At 43.9% G+C, this 19,578-nt stretch overlaps 1 protein-coding gene across 1 annotated transcript in view; it reads right to left on the bottom strand.

The window, feature by feature from the left end:
• Positions 1 to 19,578, bottom strand: part of LOC126456044 (tolloid-like protein 1) — a 1,300,043-nt gene that overhangs the window by 288,030 nt on the left and 992,435 nt on the right. The window contains exon 4 of the mRNA XM_050091798.1: positions 6,489 to 6,669. Coding sequence (XP_049947755.1) covers positions 6,489 to 6,669 — 181 coding nt within the window. The remainder of the gene's footprint in view (positions 1 to 6,488; positions 6,670 to 19,578) is intronic.

The following is a 19,578-nucleotide window of genomic DNA, read 5'->3' as shown; positions in this document are numbered from 1 at the left end:
CATTAAAAAAACATAAAAAATAAAACCAGATTAGTCTAGTGTGATATTTGTTTTGTCGATATGCATTAACAGGGACAGTAAAACACGAAGAGTAACCAGTAGTCCTGCAGCGACAGCGCCGCCTCGTTCCTCGTTGACTAGGAGGTTTTACTTGGTTAGCAGGTGAATGTTGTAACTTTAAATCGCTTCCCAAATATTCTCTGTTAGGATTCCCTCTGCCCCACTACCCGCCTACAGAGACGTTAACTGAAAGCGATGTCAGCTGGTATATTCTCTGTTAGGATTCCCTCTGCCCCACTACCCGCCTACAGAGACGTTAACTGAAAGCGCTGTCAGCTGGGATATTCTCTGTTAGGATTCCCTCTGCCCCACTACCCGCCTACAGAGACGTTAACTGAAAGCGATGTCAGCTGGGATATTCTCTGTTAGGATTCCCTCCGCCCCACTACCCGCCTACAGAGACGTTAACTGAAAGCGATGTCAGCTGGGATGCAGCCTTCGCTTACAAAGTGGGGGAAATGTATGTTGTTTGGTCTAGAGACTGACGCTATTGTCTGTCTTTGTAATTGATAGGAAACATTTTTGTCAGTTTGTGTGGTGGTCAGGAACAATGGCGCTACACTTTGATTAAGAAAAATTTTGTATACGACTGAGTTATTGTCTTTTACAGTGAGGTAATTTTCCGTATTGGATAGGCAGGCGTTGGCACAGCAGACTGAGGTGTGGTTCGCGATTCGGCACGGGCCGCCAGCGGTTGGTTGATGAGGCTCGCGCTGGTGTGGCGCGACCCGCTGCCCGTGCGGCCGGCAGGCCTAGAGCACACAGCACGCCCCGCCACACAGCCACAGCAGTGTCTGTGCTGGTGTGCAGAAGACAAGATCAGTACCAAGCCAAACAAGTTCACTTTACCACACTAGCAACAACACTATTACAGTTAGTACACACAGTTGGTTAGACAGACTAGCTGCACACCTTCATCTCAAGAAAATAAGTTAGTATTACACAATACAAACGAAAACTCGAAAAAAAGACAACTTAGGAAACACATAGAAAGGAAACTCCAACTTGTAACAAACATCGATAAGCATGCATGTACTAAAATATTAAGGATGCAAGTAGACCTATATTGGGCATATAGGAAGAAATACTTTTGATAGTAATAGCTGACGTGAGAGGAAGAGTGTAGATGACTATTATTTATATCGTGCGTGGACTGTATTATTGTATTATAATTTTTCACTCTCCAAGTTGCTGATAGCTACTTTAATACTCAGTGTTATTGATTTTATTAATACTACCTGTAATAAAACATACAGACAATACTTTATAACATTTATGGGTGTGAAAAATGGAACAACCACTAAAATTATTATTAAAATAGGTTTTACAAGTATAAGTTACTACATACTACAGTAAGGTCGATTTTTCCAAATATTTATCATTCTGATTAAGAAATATTTAAGTAAGTATTACTCAACTTTTCTGCAAATTCATCTTTCGATACGTTTCTGCAAATCTTCCAAGTTGTCCTGCTTGACATTTGTGAACCACGTCAATACTCAATGTACATACAGCCGTCCTACTTACTGCATGGACCACTTTTATATAAATGACACTATGTTTTGAGTAACCATCTGAAGTTATTTATTACATGACAACTGATCTAAATGTAGACTTTATATTTGCTGCAAGACGAAAATATATAGTATTTACGAAGTGTATGGTGCATTAAACTACTTATAAAGTCCTTATTTAGGATGGACGTATATTATGACGAAAGCTGAATTTTTGACTAACGCAGTAGAATATTTTTGTGAGATTTGCATAAATGAAAAACACCGCAAATAACGAAAATGTCGAATAAAATTTTAAAACCATTTTGTAACTATAGTCCTCTTTATCCCAAGGCACAAATTTCTAAAGAAGTGGCTTTATCTCTCTATTATGAAGCAGCCATAACGCATAAAATATAACCTGAAAATATTATTGTTCTAGGAATCTAGCCAATAAAATTCGTTGCTTCTTACACAGATTCATACGTATAAAACATATGTTCTTCCTTAAATAATCCTTTATAACTAATAGCTCGAAAAAGTTTTACAGCCACGAAACTTTTTGATTTAGCTTTCAGCATTAGAAAACTTTATGTTCCAGAACATCTGCAATGTTTCAATTTGGACCCTACGGTTAGAGTTATATCATGATCTTCCTTAACACGAACTGCAACTGAGAAATGAAATCGTTACCCTCTGAAAATACCTCCATTTCATTTTGGTATATTTTTGAATGTTGAAGCGTTGTAGGAATAACGTCACAAGCGCTGCGATTAATGGCGAATGTCGAAGATTTATGTTGAGGATTAACATCTAATGCACCTGAAGTATTATGATTGTTTAGGGATATCACGTTAATTCTACAATGTTTCTGTGCCTGCATATCGACTTTGTCCATTTCCTCTCAGTTCCGTCATTCTGTATTTTCATTCCTTTTAATGCTATGTAGATCATTCTAACCCTCTACAGCTTTTATAAATGGCGAACAATGCCTCATAGTCTCACGCAGGAATTTCTATTTCTGTGGAACCTACCTGTTCAGTGGCCAATGATGAAATTGTCTTCTGACAATAATCCAACTCATTCTAGAGTACCCATCCGTTATCCGCAGTCAGATTACTGTTTTACATAAGTTTCCTGTTAAACACTCTTCATGAACTCGTTTTGATCAACTATAGGTAAATAACTGTAGCATACTTAGTTTCAGAGTATTCTTTTTAATGACTACTATGGTAAATGTTTTTCAATTCCTTCGATTTCATAGGAAAGTTGTTCGAGAACAACACATGGCTCTAAGACAATATTTCGGTACTAAGTATATCAACTCCAAGAAACTCTCAGAGATCATCACAAAAAAAAAACTTGTATCTTCCTAGAGATGTGGTCTTCGATAGGTGATCTGTCAAGTCTGTAACGAAACGTCGGACTAAAAAATGTTCTGTATGAGCCGTGGAAAGTAAGAATGTCACTGCGAGAATGAACTTCTGAAACGTTTTATGTGGAAGTATTATAGTGAAAACAAATGTCAAAATCTGAATTGTGAAGACGATCGTAGGGAAGCTTCGTAAAGAGCAAACTAAATTTGTCGTTGAAAAATGTATATTCATTAAAGGTGCTGAGAGTCAGAGATAACCCTGGAACATAGTATGTGAACTACAACTTCTTAGATTGAGGTTCCATCTACAGTAGAAAATAAAGAACAAAACTTGGCAGAATTTGTGTGCATCATTTCGTACAGAATGCGAGAAAAATACGATTGATTTTTATGCATCTGGTAATTTCAGTAAATATCTCTGTCAATACACGACAGCAAAACATAATGTTTTTAATAGACAAGTGTACAGAGATTTTATATGGTGTTAAGCAAGAGTCAGCTTTACTGTTGGACAAAACTGTGTGTGAAGACTGGCAATCAGCCACTGGGATAGTAGATCGAAGAAGATATTTGGGCAAGCTGCTGCTTTGGGGCATAGAAGTGATTTCCATAGTGGCTGTTATTACGACAACGTACAGTAGAACAAAAATGGCAGCTAATTCGGATTGCAGTAGGCGACAACTGTCGCCTACAAAAGCATCTATGGAAACATCGTAAGAAGGGAGAAGAACGCTAGGGTAATACAGAAGAATTATGGGATAACTACATACCGCAACAGAATCAAGGGATCACTTTTTAGAAATTCCGTAATTGTATCCCATTGCGACGTATAACTTTGAAATTTGGCTCAAAGTTGCCTATAACCTTCCTCCGTTAAGCTTCAAAAGCGTGACGTCCTGCGAAGACATCCTCGGGGCCGACGACGCTTAAAAGAGCAAATATCAACACGTGCGGAAAAGCTCATAAGTTCATGTGACTTGTAAAGTTGGCTATTGGTGTGTTATTGGCACCAAAGATCACCAAATTTTGCCCATTGCCACAACGGACATGTGACACGATGGGCATTACGGCCTCTCTCACCCGCATCTCATTCCTTCTTTTGACGCCTCTGTGGTGGAGGTCAGAGTCGCAACGCTTAGCGTTGAAATCTCGCAGTTTTCTTATGGATGGTCGAGAAAAATATTTCAGACATATCACCACTCGGAATCGAAACGAAAAGGCCTTAGGGGATGGCATAAAGGGCGTCCATGAAACCACCCCTTTCCTTGGGACATTGAATCCCACACGTTTCATGGCCGAAAACCATATTTCGCAGTGCAATGAGCAACAGGAAGTAGTTCTTGAAAACCTTCGACACCGCTGAAAGCCTCGGACGTTTCAGCTCTTCTCTAATTGACATTGTGGGACTGCATCGCCATTCAACGTGATCACACACCTTTGGAGTGCAGGGCGACCGCAATATTGGCTCTTGTGTACTGTTTGAACCCGTAGTAACCGTTCAAAACCGTTCGGAGAAATTTCAACATGATCCGAAGCTGCAAAGGGTTCTTATGCTTTTTGAGTGTTCCTGTTTCACGCTGTCCTGTGACGTGATCATGGAGGGGTGGGACACTGACACATGAATCGGGGTTCTTCTAAGGCTACCCAGTTTAGCAAAACACTCGGTGGCACCTGCCTATAATTATTGAGAATTCTAGAAATGTGCGTTTACGAAGAAACCTGCAAAAAAGCCCAAGGCGCCTTCAGAAGGGCAACCACTTGACACATTTCAGACGCCAGTTGCATATCTACAGGCGCCTAGGAGTATTTCACAGATTTTCTCTGTAAAGGAACATTTCTAAAGTACTTAATACGTCTGGGTGGGTGCCACCGAGGGTTTCGCCAAAATGGGGGCTCTTAGAGGGATTCTTCACCTTTTCATCCGCATGTATATCAATGTCGTACACTTTCATGATCACGCCACAGGAGGGAATGAAACAGGAGCACTGGAAAAGTATAAAGGCCCGTTGCAGTTTCGGATCGCGCCCAAATCTCTTCGAATGCTTTTGAACGGTCCCTAGTGGTTTCATCCTGCACTCCAGAGCACAAATTACGGCCGCACTGCACTCTAAAGGGGTTATATCACGTTCAGTGGTGTTGCAGCCCCGTGATGTCTGTCGAGGAGGGTATAATAACCCAGGAGCTGTCAACAGTACCAAAGGTTTTCGCGAATGTTGTTTTACCCTCATCACACTGCGGACTCTCTTTTTCAAACGTGAAATGTGTGGGAATCAACGACGCGCAACAAGAAGGGTGATTTTATTGACAGCATTTATGCCAACCCCAAGGCCTTTCCGTGTCTGTTCTGAGCGGCGGCGTGACTGAAATATTTTTGTACGCGTTATGCAAGTCTAGGAGTCACTCACGTCCATCTAGAAAGTATTTACTGAGTTTAATGAAGGTGATGCTGACCTCATGTACTCAGCTACACTGTCTAAAGGATCGTGCTAAGAAATACCAAATTAAGATCAACCTGAAGATGCCTAAATAAAGTGAAACGCGTAGTTGATAAATAATTTAAAAAACTACAATTGCAACGAAGACTGCTTTCAACTAATACTGAAATGTTTCCCTCAGGCACTCATAAGAAAAGCGCGTGATTTCACCGGCGGTTTCAGGGCTATGACCACCATCGCAGAGGCGTCGAAAGGAGGAATGAAATGTAGGTAACAGGGACTGTGACGACCTTGTCATCACGTGACATCTCCACGGTGGCATTGGGTTGAATTGTGGTGCCAATGTGACATCATTAACCCATTTTGTACGTCACATGAACTTCTGAGCTTTGGTCTCTTTTTCGCATGTGTTGGCACCTTGCTGTATGAAGCGTCATCAAGCTCGAGTGCGTCGTAGTAGAACTCCACGGTTTCGCACCATCACAGAGGAAGGTTGTAGGCACATTTGAGTCAAATTTCGAACTGTTGGAATGCAAAGCAATTACGGTGTTTCGAAGAAATGATCCTTTAATCTTTAGCGCAGCGCACATATCGAAATGAGGTTGTCATTTACAAGCAAGATTTATTAAATAAATTGACCAACATATGGCTTTCTGCATATCCGTTTGCAGGATATTATCTTTCTTCACTTCTACTGTCATAATAAAGGTGTTCGAGAGATGTTAATCATATTGTCATGAAGGAATGCATGTATAAATCTACAGGAGTATCTGAAAAATGTTTTCATCTCCGTAGTTTGAAGAGCGTTTGTAGAATCATCGTATGAGATAGGAAGGGATACCTAGACACCTGTAGCAGTACAACAGACTTATACCGAGGAAGTATTTTTCCTTCACTCCGTAGAATACTCTTTCTTGCACTGTCTCTCTTGAATGAGAGCCAGTTGGTGATTGGCCCTTCTCGTCCGCTCTTGGAATCCTCACCGTGCCTGTAGCCACTGGACTAGAACAGAAGAGTAACTGCGGCGCCGCGGCCTTGCTGCCTGCGCAGCTAGCTAACTGCCGGATGCTGGTGCACCCAGGCGGGGATGCAGAGAGGAGGAGGGGCGGGGCCTGGAGTACTCACTCTGGCGGGACGCCTCGCAGCCGGAACGACGTGAAGACGAGCTCGACGCGCTGCCGCGGGCCGGCCACGAACGTGTAGACGCACTGGCGGGCGTGGCCCGCCGAGTTGTCCAGGACGGGCGCCGAGAACGTGCCGTTCTGGGGGCCGTGCGGCGGCCGGCTCACGAACACGCGGTCGCACTCTGCAACAACACCGGCACACGACCCGCTGTACACACAACTCACTGGTTCCTGCCTGTTTATATGGGTCAGAGTGTTTGATCATTTGGAAAATGTCAAGCCAAGAGCTGTCCATAAACCAATTCTCCATTTATGTTATGTTATGTTATGTCATGTTAACCGGGGACCTAGAAACGACGGAGAGGCTCCGTCCCCGCCACAGTCATCCGCAACCCCACGACGACTACCGCAGTCCACTTCACCCCTCCGCCGCCCCCCCCCCCCCCCCGCCTCCCGAACCCAGGATTATTGTGCTGTTCGGCCCCCGGTGGACCCCCCAGGGAACACCAGACGAGTGTAACCCCTATGTTTGCGTTGTAGAGTAATGGTGGGCGTACGTGGAGAACTTGTTTGCGCAGCAATCGCCGACATAGTGTAGCTGAGGTGGAATAAGGGGAACCAGCCCGCATTTGCCGAGGCAGATGGAAAACCGCCTAAAAACCATCCACAGATTGGCCGGTTCACCGGACCTCGACATAAATCCACCGGGCGGATTCGCGCCGGGGACCGGTGCTCCTTCCCGCCCGGAAAGCCGTGCGTTAGACCGCACGGCCAACCGGGCGGGCAATGAATCTCCATTTACTAAATGTTTCGATCATCTGATCATCTTGAAGCATCACTAAATTAAGTGTACAGCATACTTGGTACGTTATTAAGAAGAGTTTACGCCACGCGATACCTGTCTCGCGAAACAGACACGTGAGACTGTTTCGCGAGATAGCTGTTTCGCCCTTTCACTTATGCAGAGCGGAACATTGCTCGAAGCAGGCACGAAAAGGGTCACCCGTCAATTTGGGTGAGACAACCATGTGGACGCACTCTGTCATGCCTCTGGTTGCTGCAACTGCGTTCGCCATTACGACGGTGCTACAATTGAAACAAATAGCGAAATGGGTTCATGGCTGGTGGAGTAAGGAATTATTCCATCGGCGATGCCAACGTGAGAACTAGCTTAGGAGGAAAATGGCAGCGGGACTCATCGAAGATACCATCAGGGACTTCACCCGTAACACTGGAGAAAATATGGATTTTCTTGTTCCACTGATCGACCCGAAAATCGAAAAGATGGGGACGGATACATCCATAGAATTCAATAACCGAGCCTACCTGTTTTCAGTTGACTTTTGAAAAGCCTCAGATAGGATAGAAAAGTAGCATGTGATTGAAATCTTAATTGTCAGGAGAATACCAATGTGTATTGTAAAAGTCATAGAAGGTATGCAGACAAGTAATAAAACGAGAATTTAAACACACGAAGAATTGACAAAGGAGATTCACCAAGCCCACTCCCGTTCAACACAATAATAGACCACACCACAGGTGTCTAAGAAAGGTACCATTACATAAAACGAGAATTGTATTGGTAGGTATTATGTTACGCTGATGATTCTGTACTGATTGCGAATAATGAGGATGATGTATAAATGTTACTCACCAATTCAATAAAAGAGCTTACCAATATAGCCTGGAAATCTCATTTAAAAAATCAAACAATGTGGTAATATCAAAAACACCGCTAAGATGTAAGTTACAAGAAGATGGTTTGTAAATTTAAAAACTGATGAGCTTAAATTATCTAACGACTGTTATCACCAGCTAGAAAGACTTAACCACGGAAGTAAAAAACAAAGTGACAAACGCGATGAGGATGCCGAATGCTTGCAAAATACATACTGAAAAGGAAATTTATGACAACTGAGGAGAAAATGAAAAATATAAAACAATGATGCTTCGTGTTATGACACATGCAGCGGTAACGGAAAAAATAATACAAAAGTTAATGGCAGTGGAAATGAACGGGTAAGACAGATCCAATGAGTGTTCATGAGGAACAAGAGAACAAATGTATCGATAACGGATCAACGTGAGATAAAAACGGGTGAAGACAAGAAAAAGGAATTGGAAGGATCATGTGGATAGGGTGTAGCCCACAAGATTAGTTAAAATTTGTAATATGGACGGCTGCAAGGAAAACGACGCTCGGACGGCCACCAAAGAGATGGCACAACAGCTGGTCCACTACGTTTAAGGAATGTGGCCGACAAACAGGGGAAACCCTAGTCAGCAAAGAAGAAGAAGAAGAAGAAGAAAAAGAAAAAGCATGCGAAGCTGAGAGGACTTTCTCTGACACTGATTTCTTACGACGTGTGATTCATGTACAGGTTTACAGTATCTTTTTAAAATTACAATGCGTACGATGTCAGGAATTATCCTAGAAGTTTGTGATGCACTGTTTGCAAAACTGGAACTAGCTGTCGGCCAGGGTGGCCGAGCGGTTCTAGGCGCTACAGTCTGGAACCGCGCTGCTGCTACGATCGCAGGTTCGAATCCTGCCTCGGGCGTGGATGTGTGTGATGCCCTTAGGTTCTTTAGGTTTGAGTAGTTCTAAGTTCTAGGGGGCTGATGACATCAGAAGTTAAGTCCCATAGTGCTCAGAGCCATTTGAACCATTTCTTGCAACTAGCTACTGAAAAATCACGCTAATTTCGTTCCAGACATCCTCTCTTTCTACACGATTGTAATTGGTTCTTAATATAGCATTTCTTAAAGGCGAACTGCTTGTGTAAAATTCAAGGAGACGATGCTTTCTTGATGGTCCGTTATCTCGTGCGCAACAAGGAATTACGCCTACACTGCACGAAACAAGAGAAGCGATACACTTTCTATCTCGCCTAACAATCGACAGTGATCTTGCTCGTCGCTAAACAGCTTCGCATAAAACATTTCGCAATAACATCAAGATTTATATTTTCCCTGATTTCCCTAAGTCACTTAATGCAAATTCAGGGAATTTTTCCTTGAAAAGGCCACTGCCGATTTCCTTCTCCTTGCGTCCCCAATAGAAGCTTGTGGTCCATCTCTAATGACATCGTCGTCGACAGCAAGTTAAACCGTAATCCTCTTCCCTTCATTTTTACAGTATCATTCCCCTGTGACCGGTACTGCATTGAAAATAAGTGTAAGTACGATCTTCAGGCAGTTATGACACTCATTCAGAATATGTTTCCAGATCCGCCATTACCGCCATACGTTTTACATGCCAGATAGTGACCAGAATCGCCCGCTGCACGCAGCTAGGATTTACGAGTATCTAAGGACATGGTCCAGGCCCACTACAATTGGGTGCAGCCACGTTGATCCCAAGACAGTGTAATCTGGTCCAATACGTTCATGAAATGGATCTGGAATAAACGTCTGTGTCTAAAACACTATCATAATTAAAAGCAATTTGTGTTGGGCAAGCGGGTCTGATCGTATTCCCAATTTGGATTACATTATTTATTTGTTGCGAACCTTCTCCAAACTACGCAATGCTCACAAAGAACTGTTGCTTTGATAACATAATCATTATTATTAATATTACCATTATACTATCAATTTAGGGCATGAAGCGACTGCATGGTCGATTTATTTGGACAGTCATAAGGACGTCTCAGGATGGAGTTACTTATATTCGAAATCAATAACTTAAAGAAAATATAAACACAACCAATAAAGGCAGTTAAGTGAAATATTTCAAACATTTGATCCTGGTAAATAGAGCTGATCGCCCAAGATGGCTATCTCGGAAGAACAATAAACCATATCTTTCTGCAGTCATGACATGATAAATTCCTTCACTAACGTTACAGTCTTTAAGGCACTTCAGGGCAACCAAATGCATTTCCACGAGCTTAATCACTCAGACAACATCTCATTGTTATCATTCCTAATGGTTGTTCTCTATATGCAGCAACAGGCCGGAGTTGGAGCCTGTGTGTCTTGGTCGAATTCGCTGTACGAGACGGCGCTCACCAGGTCTACGTCGTAGGTGCAAATGATCATCTCTTGCGTGCAGGAAGATTCTGCTTTCATACCCCGAGACCACGGCGCGCCATTCCATCTTCCAAGTGACCCTCTAGCGGAATAGCTGCGCAATCTGCCACTGCTACCCTTACAATATGACGAAGCCGGCGGGCGTTTGTGCTGCGTGGACGTCCAGAAACTCGTCTACGGGTGTGAGAATGTTCACGTGACCACTGATATCAGCCTCGCTGCGCGGCCCACGTAGCGCGTCCAGCTTGTGTAGCAGTCGTCCGAAAGGGCCGTTCAGCCACTTGGAAGGCCATAATTTGAGCTCTTTCAGGCTCGCTCAGTCGGCTGTAGGAAGCATGAGTGCCTCGTCTTCGTGACATGGTTGCCTGCCTGGTTCACTCGTTTGCACCCTCTGGCTGTAAGCATTCCCCATTAAAAGGTAGACACAGATAGCGCTCTGGTAGCTATGCCACCATGCTCACGGTTGCCGGGGATAGCATATGCCGTCACCAAATCAAAAACGACAAAATCGAAGTCGTCTTTTAAGGTGCATTAATTTTTTCCGGAAATGTATTTGTATATATACGAGGTGCGACAATAAAGTAATGCGACTGATTTTCTTTGCAGGATGTGGCAACCCTGCAGGCTTGCGTAGGCACAATATCTTTGACCTTGGTCTATAAGCTGCCTCTAGTCCAAGCGGCACATCGATGCAATTGCTCAGTCATGAGTTGTGCTGTAATAGGTTAACACGTGATTAAAATTCTTCTGGGTATTATGCCGCGTCATTGCTAAAAACTAACAACAATAATAAATTAAAACCGACGTTTCGGCCGATTTGCAACGGCCTTCCTCAGGGCATAATACCCAGAAGAAGTTTAAACACTATGACACTGGCTGCGGAAGCCTACGTTCTTATATCAGATTAACACGTGTTTGTGCCTCTCGTCACGGAAAATGGAACCGTATAATATTGCGCAACGGTATACCATTTCTTTTTGCGTTAAATTAAGCGAAAACGCGACGACAATTTACGGTAAGCTTCAGCAGGCTTTTGGAGAATAGGTTATCTCAAGAGCTCAAGTTTTTCGTTGGCATAAAATGTTTAGTGAAGGCAGAATGAATGTTGAAGATGAAGACCGCAGTGGATGACCATCAACCTCACGGACGGTTGTCAGCTTGGTCACGGTGCGTGAACTCGTACGATCTGATCGAAGATTATCCGTGAAAATAATTGCAGAAGAACTGAACATCAATCAAGAAACGGTTCGTCTAATAATAACTGAAGATCTTGTTATTAGAAAGATTTATGCAAAAATGGTCCCCAAAAATCTCACACCAAAACAGCGAGAAACACGGAAAAATGTGACAGCCGATCTGTTAGAGCAAACGGAAATCAATCCAGAATTGTTGAGCCGTGTTATCACTGGTGATGAAAATTGGTTTTTTCAGGAAGATTAAGAGACAAAACGCCAGAGTTCGCAATGGTGCTCAAAGGGATCACCCAGACCAAAAAAAGCTCGCATATCAAAGTCAAAAGTGAAATGCATGCTTGTGTGCTTCTTTGATTCCAAGGGAATTGTTCACAAAGAATGGGTGCCTCCTGGACAAACAGTTAACCAATATTACTATAAAGAAATTTCAGAAAGACTTCGTAAAAGAGATCTTCGTGTCCGTGCCAACATAGTTGATAATTGGATTCTGTATCACGATAATGCGCCATCCCATACTGCTCTGTCAGTACAGCAATTTGTAACCTCACGGACGGACGGGTTGGCCGAGCGGTTCTAAGCACTACAGCCTGGAACCGCGCGATCACTACGGTCGCAGGTTCGAATCCTGCCTCGGGCATGGGTGTGTGTGATGTCCTTAGGTTAGTTAGGTTTAAGTAGTTCTAAGTTCTAGGGGACTGATGACCTTAGAAGTTAAGTCCCATAGTGCTCAGAGCCATTTGAAACATTTTTTAATCTCAAAATAAATTTCAGTACTACCACAGCCACCTTATTCACCAGATATCGCTCCATGCGACTTTTTTCGATTTCCAAGAGTCAAAACGGCGGTCAAGGGACACCATTTTCCAAAAACACAAGATGTCCAAAAAGCTGTGACGAGGGTCTTGGAGGATATTACAGAAGATGAGTTCCAGAAATGTTACCATCAATGGCAGAAGCGCTGGAAAAAGTGTGTGCAATCAGAAGGGAACTACTTTGAAGGAGGCAACATTAAGCTTGACTAATACGGTAAGCAACATTTTTTTCCACAAAAGTCTCATTAATTTACTGTCGCACCTCGTATATGCTGCCGAAAAAAATTAGAACACGGTTAGAAATAAACGGTGCCAACTTTTCTCATTAACTCCCTATTTCTCGGTTCAAAAGCAAGCGAGTTGCATTTGAACAGTAGCTAAATATTATTTATCTTTTGTCGTTTTAGAAACTAGAGTGTTTAAATTTGTTTCATGAATATAAGTTTGGTCAGGTGCTCTTTCAGTGGTAAGGTTCTCAGAAAGACTGGACTATCTATGTTTTAATGAAACGTTAACTTGTTGTCGAGGTTTGGTCTTCGCGAAGTGAGGTGGCTCTTTCATTTCTGTGGTCCGAATAAGTGGCCTACCCTTGTATGGTATCGCTCGCTCACGGGCCGTCTTGGGAGTGCAGGTGCGTATGCTTTCGCTTTAATGACGGAAGGCAGCTGCCCCGACACGGCGGCAGGTGCTCGGCGCCAGCGGGGATCGGCCGACACTCGCGGCTAACTCGGGCGGCGGCGCGCTTAATAACGGGAATGCCTTTTTGCGGCGCAGAATATTTCCCCGCGGAAATTAATGTTGCTTAATGAAACTTGTTGGGCTTTGAAGTGAGCCCGAACAAAAGAGAGCGCGCAGAGACGCCCGGCCAGGATGCGGACCACTTCCTCGCAATTAGCGGCCGGACTCGGAATTAAAGCGAGCGTCCGCGGCCAGTCGTCCTAGGCTGCAGCTTCCTAGGCACACGCTACCGAGTCCCCGCGGCTGCGGAAGCTAATTACTGCGTAAAAATATTTACAGGCTCCTCCTCAGTGGTATCTTGGCTAGGCTTCGTTGTTCGAAATATTCGTCTACATAAATACTCGAGGCTGAGTGCATGGTGGAGGAGAGATCGTAAAACTAGTACTGATTTTCTATCCTGTTACGTTCTGTTACGTCTGCCACAGACGGCCCCTGCCAGGCAGACTACACTCAAGACACCTCTCTGTACCATATAACATACACAAGTACTTGCAGGCGCAACCAAGAGGAAAACAATTCTTCGAAACAAACAGAACTTGCTAGAGACTAATGCGAACCTTTTTCTGCAGAGGTCGCCTCACAGATACAGGGAAAGTTGGAGTACTCCGCCGACCTCGGCCGGCTTTGTAAGGCCACCGCAGCAGCAGTACAGCCAGTTCCTCGCCGAGCTAGGACCAGCTCCGACGGACCTCACCGACGCTCTTGATGAATGGTCGTCTACATGTTGTTTTCTTTGTGTGTATATAGTGATTGTTCGAGAAGTGTAGTTTAGTTTCAATAAACGACATTATACTGAGTGTTCTACAATATTGAGTATTCTTCACCTTCCGTACTGAGCGAGGGAAAAATATAAATCTACAGCTGTACCCCACAAACCAGCCTGTGCTATGTGGCGGAGGGTCCATTTTGTGTGCAATATTCCTCCCTTACTCCGTCCCTCTCCTCCTGCCTCCCATCCTCGTTGCATTCACCGTCGACAAAACTGAGAATGAGCACTAGTTTCTCTGATTTAATGTGTGGTCTTTCAGCGAGTCTCAATTGGGAAGAACCAATATGTTTCCCAACTCTTTTGAGTGTACTCTTCCACAACTTCAACATATCATCTCTGACAAGGGAACCTCCCCATCGCACCCCCCTCAGATTTAGTTATAAGTTGGCACAGTGGATAGGCCTTGAAAAACTGAACACAGATAAATTGAGAAAACAGGAAGAAGTTGTGTGGAACTGTGAAAAAATAAGCAAAATATACAAAATGAGTAGTTCGTGGCAAGATAGGCAAAATCAAGGACACTAGGACCGCAGGAGCGTCGTGGTCTTGTGGTAACGTGAGCAGCTGCGGAACGAAAGGTCCTTGGTTCAAATCTTCCATCGAGAGAAAACTTTAATTTTTTATTTTCAGTTTATGTGACAAAACTCTTATGTTTTCATCACTTTTTTGGGAGTGATTATCACATTCACAAGAAAACCTAAATCGGGCAAGGTAGAAGAATCCTTTTACCCATTCGCCAAGTGCACAAGTTAGGTGGGTCGACAACATATTCCTGTCATGTGACGCACATGCCGTCACCAGTGTCGCATAGAATATATCAGATGTGTTTTCCTGTGGAGGAATCGGTTGACCTATGACCTTGCGATCAAATGTTTTCGGTTACGATTGGAGAGGCACGTCCTTTCGCCTACTAATCGCACGGTTTTGCGATGCGCTCGCAAAACACAGACACTAAACTTATTACAGTGAACAGAGACGTCAATGAACGAACGGACAGATAATAAATATGCAAAAATAAAGAAAGTAAAATTTTCACTCGTGGGAAGACTTGAACCAAGGACCTCTCCTTCTGCAGCTGCTCACGCTACCACGGCGCTACTGAGCTCACGTTTTCCTTGATGTTGCCTATGTGGCCCATGGACTACTCAGTTTGTATATTTTGCTTGTTTTTTCACAGTTCCACACAACTTCTTCCTGTTTTCTCAATTGATCTGTGTTCAGTTTATCAAGGCCTATCCACTGTGCCAAGTTATAACTAAATCTGAGGGGGGTGCGATGGGGAGGTTCCCTTGTGAGATCTACTACGGCTTTCTTGTAGCAACTGCCACTGGTGTTTTACTGAACATCTCTGTAACTTTATCGGGCAGCGTGGATTCCCCCAATGAAACTACTACCGCCTTCATTCTCCGTCCTTGTAGCACGTAGAGTACCCTGTCGATGACGGTGCTGCTACAGATGGAGACCAAGTCCGATTGACAAGTGTAGAGTGAGAAATCGGTCATAATTGTTTGTAAGCCCGCATCTCGTGGTCGTGTGGTAGCGTTCTCGCTTCCCATGCCCGGGTTCGATTCCCGGCGGGGTCAGGGATTTTCTCTGCCTCGTGATGGCTGGGTGTTGTGTGCTGTCCTTAGGTTAGTTAGATTTAAGTAGTTCTAAGTTCTAGGGGACTGATGACCATAGATGTTAAGTCCCATAGTGATCAGAGCCATTTGTTTGTATTGTATTCACTTCAGCAATTTAGGAACGTACGTAGATCTTAAATCTGGCTAGCCGGATGGGGATTTGAACTCAGCTGCTACTGAGTGCAAATCCACAGACTTACCCACTATGTCATCGCGCCAAATTTAAAGACCATATTCACTGTGGCTTGCGAGATATTCAGTGTTGCAAAGATCGACCACATCACTTGGTCTACTACACCTTCAGTTCTTCCTTATAGAAGGGCGTAAGCGCAGACACCATCTCCATTCTCCCAATTAACTTTCATGTAGCACAATCACTTAGAGTAAAAGGTATTTACATTTAGAGGTTTCTACACTCAACATAAGTGGAGAATACTTCGAGGTCACGTTGAGCTATATTAGTAACTTCATCGTTCCTGTTGTAATGTTCTTCGCTGGCTCGGTGTTACATGTAAGAAATTTCACCGAGCCTTTGGCTGCTTTTATTATCATTGTTCTTATGTACTTATCTTCTTCAGTTTCCTTGGTACTGTCACATAATATTGTAATGAGGAGAAGTACACTGATGAATCCGAATCCTTGTTACCACTTGCTTAATAGGATGTTGGTCCATCTTTGGAACGCAGTGCAGCAGCCTTGCTGAAGGTGAAATCCTCGGTAGGTTTGCGAAAGTAGGAGGCACCAGATATCTGTGCACATAACGCTCAGTTCCCATAAATTACGGGGCCGTCGGCTGCGGGCGCGTCTCATGTCTTCCATCGGGTTGAGATCACGTGAATGTGGTAGCAAGAAATTAACGTGAGTTCACTATCAGGCTCCTCAAACCACTGTACAGCGATGCTAGATTTGCGACGCGGAAACTTTTTCCTACTTGATTTTGTATGTCCATCCTTGTGTCTGCAGGTCTGCGACACTACGGCCGTTCAATTACCTAAGAAAATGAAACACCTACAGCCGTCGTTAAGATGTCATTTATTGTGTAGCTACCAGTCTCGACGCTTCAGTGCACCATCTTCACGCCTTAGTTGACGCTGAAGTGGTTGTCAGTCCATATATACGATGCATCAGTGGCCAACATAACCGGTTTACTGTGACGTCGTCTCTCCAACCATCAACTCCTACTGGAAGATGGCACTATCGTAGGGGCCGGCATCAATCATGAAGGGTTAGAGGTGACCCGTAATAAGTTTCAGACAGTTCACAGCTTTCACGGTGCCTTCAATTTGTACTATAGGCGCAATGCAAGACCAGGTGAATGTACCTCATAGCATAATGTTGTTCAAAATTTTCAAATGTGTGTGAAATCTTATGGAACTTAAATACTAAGGTCATCAGTCCCTAAGTTTACATACTACTTAACCTAAATTATCCTAAGGATAAACACACACACACCCATGCCTGAAGGAGTACTCGAACCTCCGCCGGGACCAGCCGCACAATCCATGACGGCAGCGCCTAAGACCGCTCGGCTAATCCCGCGCGGTCGTAATGTTGTCCCCATCGGTCTGTGTCCGTGGCGCGGTGGATGTTTCGAGCACACGTTCGCCTGGATGACGACATATTTAGACACAACTATCGACCTGATGTAAAAAGAAACGCAATTGATCCAACCACCAGCACGTTTCCTTTGATCCATGGTCCAATTTTGATTGCCCCGTGTTTACTGTAATTGTAATTTATCATGTCCATGGGTCAACATGAGTAGATGTAAAGGACATCCACTTTGGAGCCCAATGATCAACAATATGTGCTGAACGGTGTGCTTGGAAACAGTTAAACCTGCAACAGCATTGTACTGTCCCTCAGATCGCGATCTTTGTCGCTTTACAGAGCGGAAGTACAACGTCCACGTTCTGTGAAGAGGCGTGGACGTCCAATACCTTACCGCCTTCTCGTGGCTTCACCATAATTCAACTACGAGTGTTTTCCATATGTGCTCACCACAGTAGCACGCCAACAGCCGACCAGATTTGCCGTTTCCGAGACTCTCGTTCCCAGGAGTCGGACCATAAAAATCCGCCATTTTCCAGAGTCGCTTATGTCACTGGATTTCCCCATTTGCGGCCTCTTGTCGTCATTAGAATGATGCTCGATTCGTCTCTGCTCTGCTTATATATTTTCCATCAGTAGGCATTCAGCGACGCGTTGATTCAGCGGAGTACCTTTCCGCGAATTAATTTTTTTGTTTTCACTGTCTTCGTAATAGATAACGTCCGTGTCGTTTCATTTTCTAATCTTTGAAACATGCGTTAAATATTATTTTCCAATACTTATCCGTGTGTTTTAGTTTCCTTTGAGTACAACGCCAATACAATGGGATGGATAAGTTAGCGCGATACGTGCTAAAGCATACATCAATACTTCACCTGTTTTCGGGAGAAACAGTGGAAACGAAAAAGTGTAGGTACAGGCAAAGAGTTTAATGCAGAGTACCTAACCTGTAAGGTCAGAACTGTACAGGTGGTAAGTATTTCCAAAACTCAAAACTTTGGATTAAGAATTAAGGGTTGGAAATTTGTTTCACTGATATAAACAAGCCAAAACCTATTCATAACAACTTACATTCCTTGCAACGCTTCAACGCGACAGTCATCAAGGCAGCGCCACCAGAGTCGAGTAGTTTACAAAAACTTGCGTGATATACATTGTTCTTTCAAGATTTCGTACTGCCTGACGTTTCTGACTACTTATTTCTTATCTCAGAATGCCCAGTTTAATGTTCTCTATCGCCTATGTTACTTTTGACTCTAAAATTTTGGGACTACGTGATACTTGGTGCGACACGTATGCAGAGAGCGAAATATTAGTACAACCAGGTAATACAAATGATTATATGATAACAAAAAAGAAATAACTGCGTTGTGGAATACGTTACTTATCAGCGTGTTTGACGATGTGAGGAGTTGAAATGCATTGGAGTAATACTATGCTTTCAGAATGGGCGTATTTAACAGACAACCTGCAACGGGCGAAAGATAAGGAAATGAAGTGCGTTTCATGTTTTATAAAACTGAAATGGGGTTAAATAATTTTCTCTCGTGTCTCCTGAAAAGTTTTCGTGGATATTCTGCGTAAGAGAGCATCGAAAAAATGTCAAAGTCTGAATAATCGATAGCGGTCAAGATGTCAGAAGGTCGCGCTCTTCAGATTATGATTTCTTACTCTTGTGACTGTGACGTGTTAGAAAACTCAGACTGAATACCGAAATTATAGGTGGAGAGGTGATGTTAGGCGAGATTCAGGCTGTCCGCAATCGCTACTAAAGGAATTTTAATGAGCTGGTCGACATATGGAAAGACTGATGATGACGTTTGGTTTGTGGGGCGCTCAACTGCGTGGTCATCAGCACCCGTACAAAGTCCCAATTTGTACACAGTCCACTTTTTTTGCACACTTCAGTCTAGCCACTGTCACGAGTGCTGCTGCTGATAATGATGAAATGATGAGGACAATACAAACACCCAGTCCCCGGGTAGAGAAAATCCCCAACCCGGCCCGGAATCGAACCCGTAACCCCGTGATCTAGAGGCAGCAACGCTAGCCATCGGACCACGAGCCGAGGACACATGCAAAGGAGCTGCCTTTTAAAGGTGGCACTCGACCAGCAATGTGGATGTGCCGTGGAGCCGCTCAAAGCAAGTATAAAAACCTCATGACGCAGACAGCACAGGGTCTCTTCTGGGTTCAGAAGGTGGCTCGAAGCGATACATGCAAATGGTCGGGATTGGGGGGAGAGGGAGGGGGGAGGGAAATCTTAGGTCTGGGACTAGGGGTACAGGTGCCCGCTCGGTAGCCCATTAGACACTTTTGGCATGAATGTCTGGACCTAAGGTTTACCACGACCATATTCCTATTCTGAAAA

The sequence above is a fragment of the Schistocerca serialis genome, chromosome 2 (assembly GCF_023864345.2).
Source record: "Schistocerca serialis cubense isolate TAMUIC-IGC-003099 chromosome 2, iqSchSeri2.2, whole genome shotgun sequence".
NCBI classification, from domain to species: Eukaryota; Metazoa; Arthropoda; class Insecta; order Orthoptera; family Acrididae; genus Schistocerca; species Schistocerca serialis.
The sequence above is the reverse complement of the archived record's forward strand: the minus strand, read 5'-3'. Positions and strand labels throughout refer to the sequence as shown.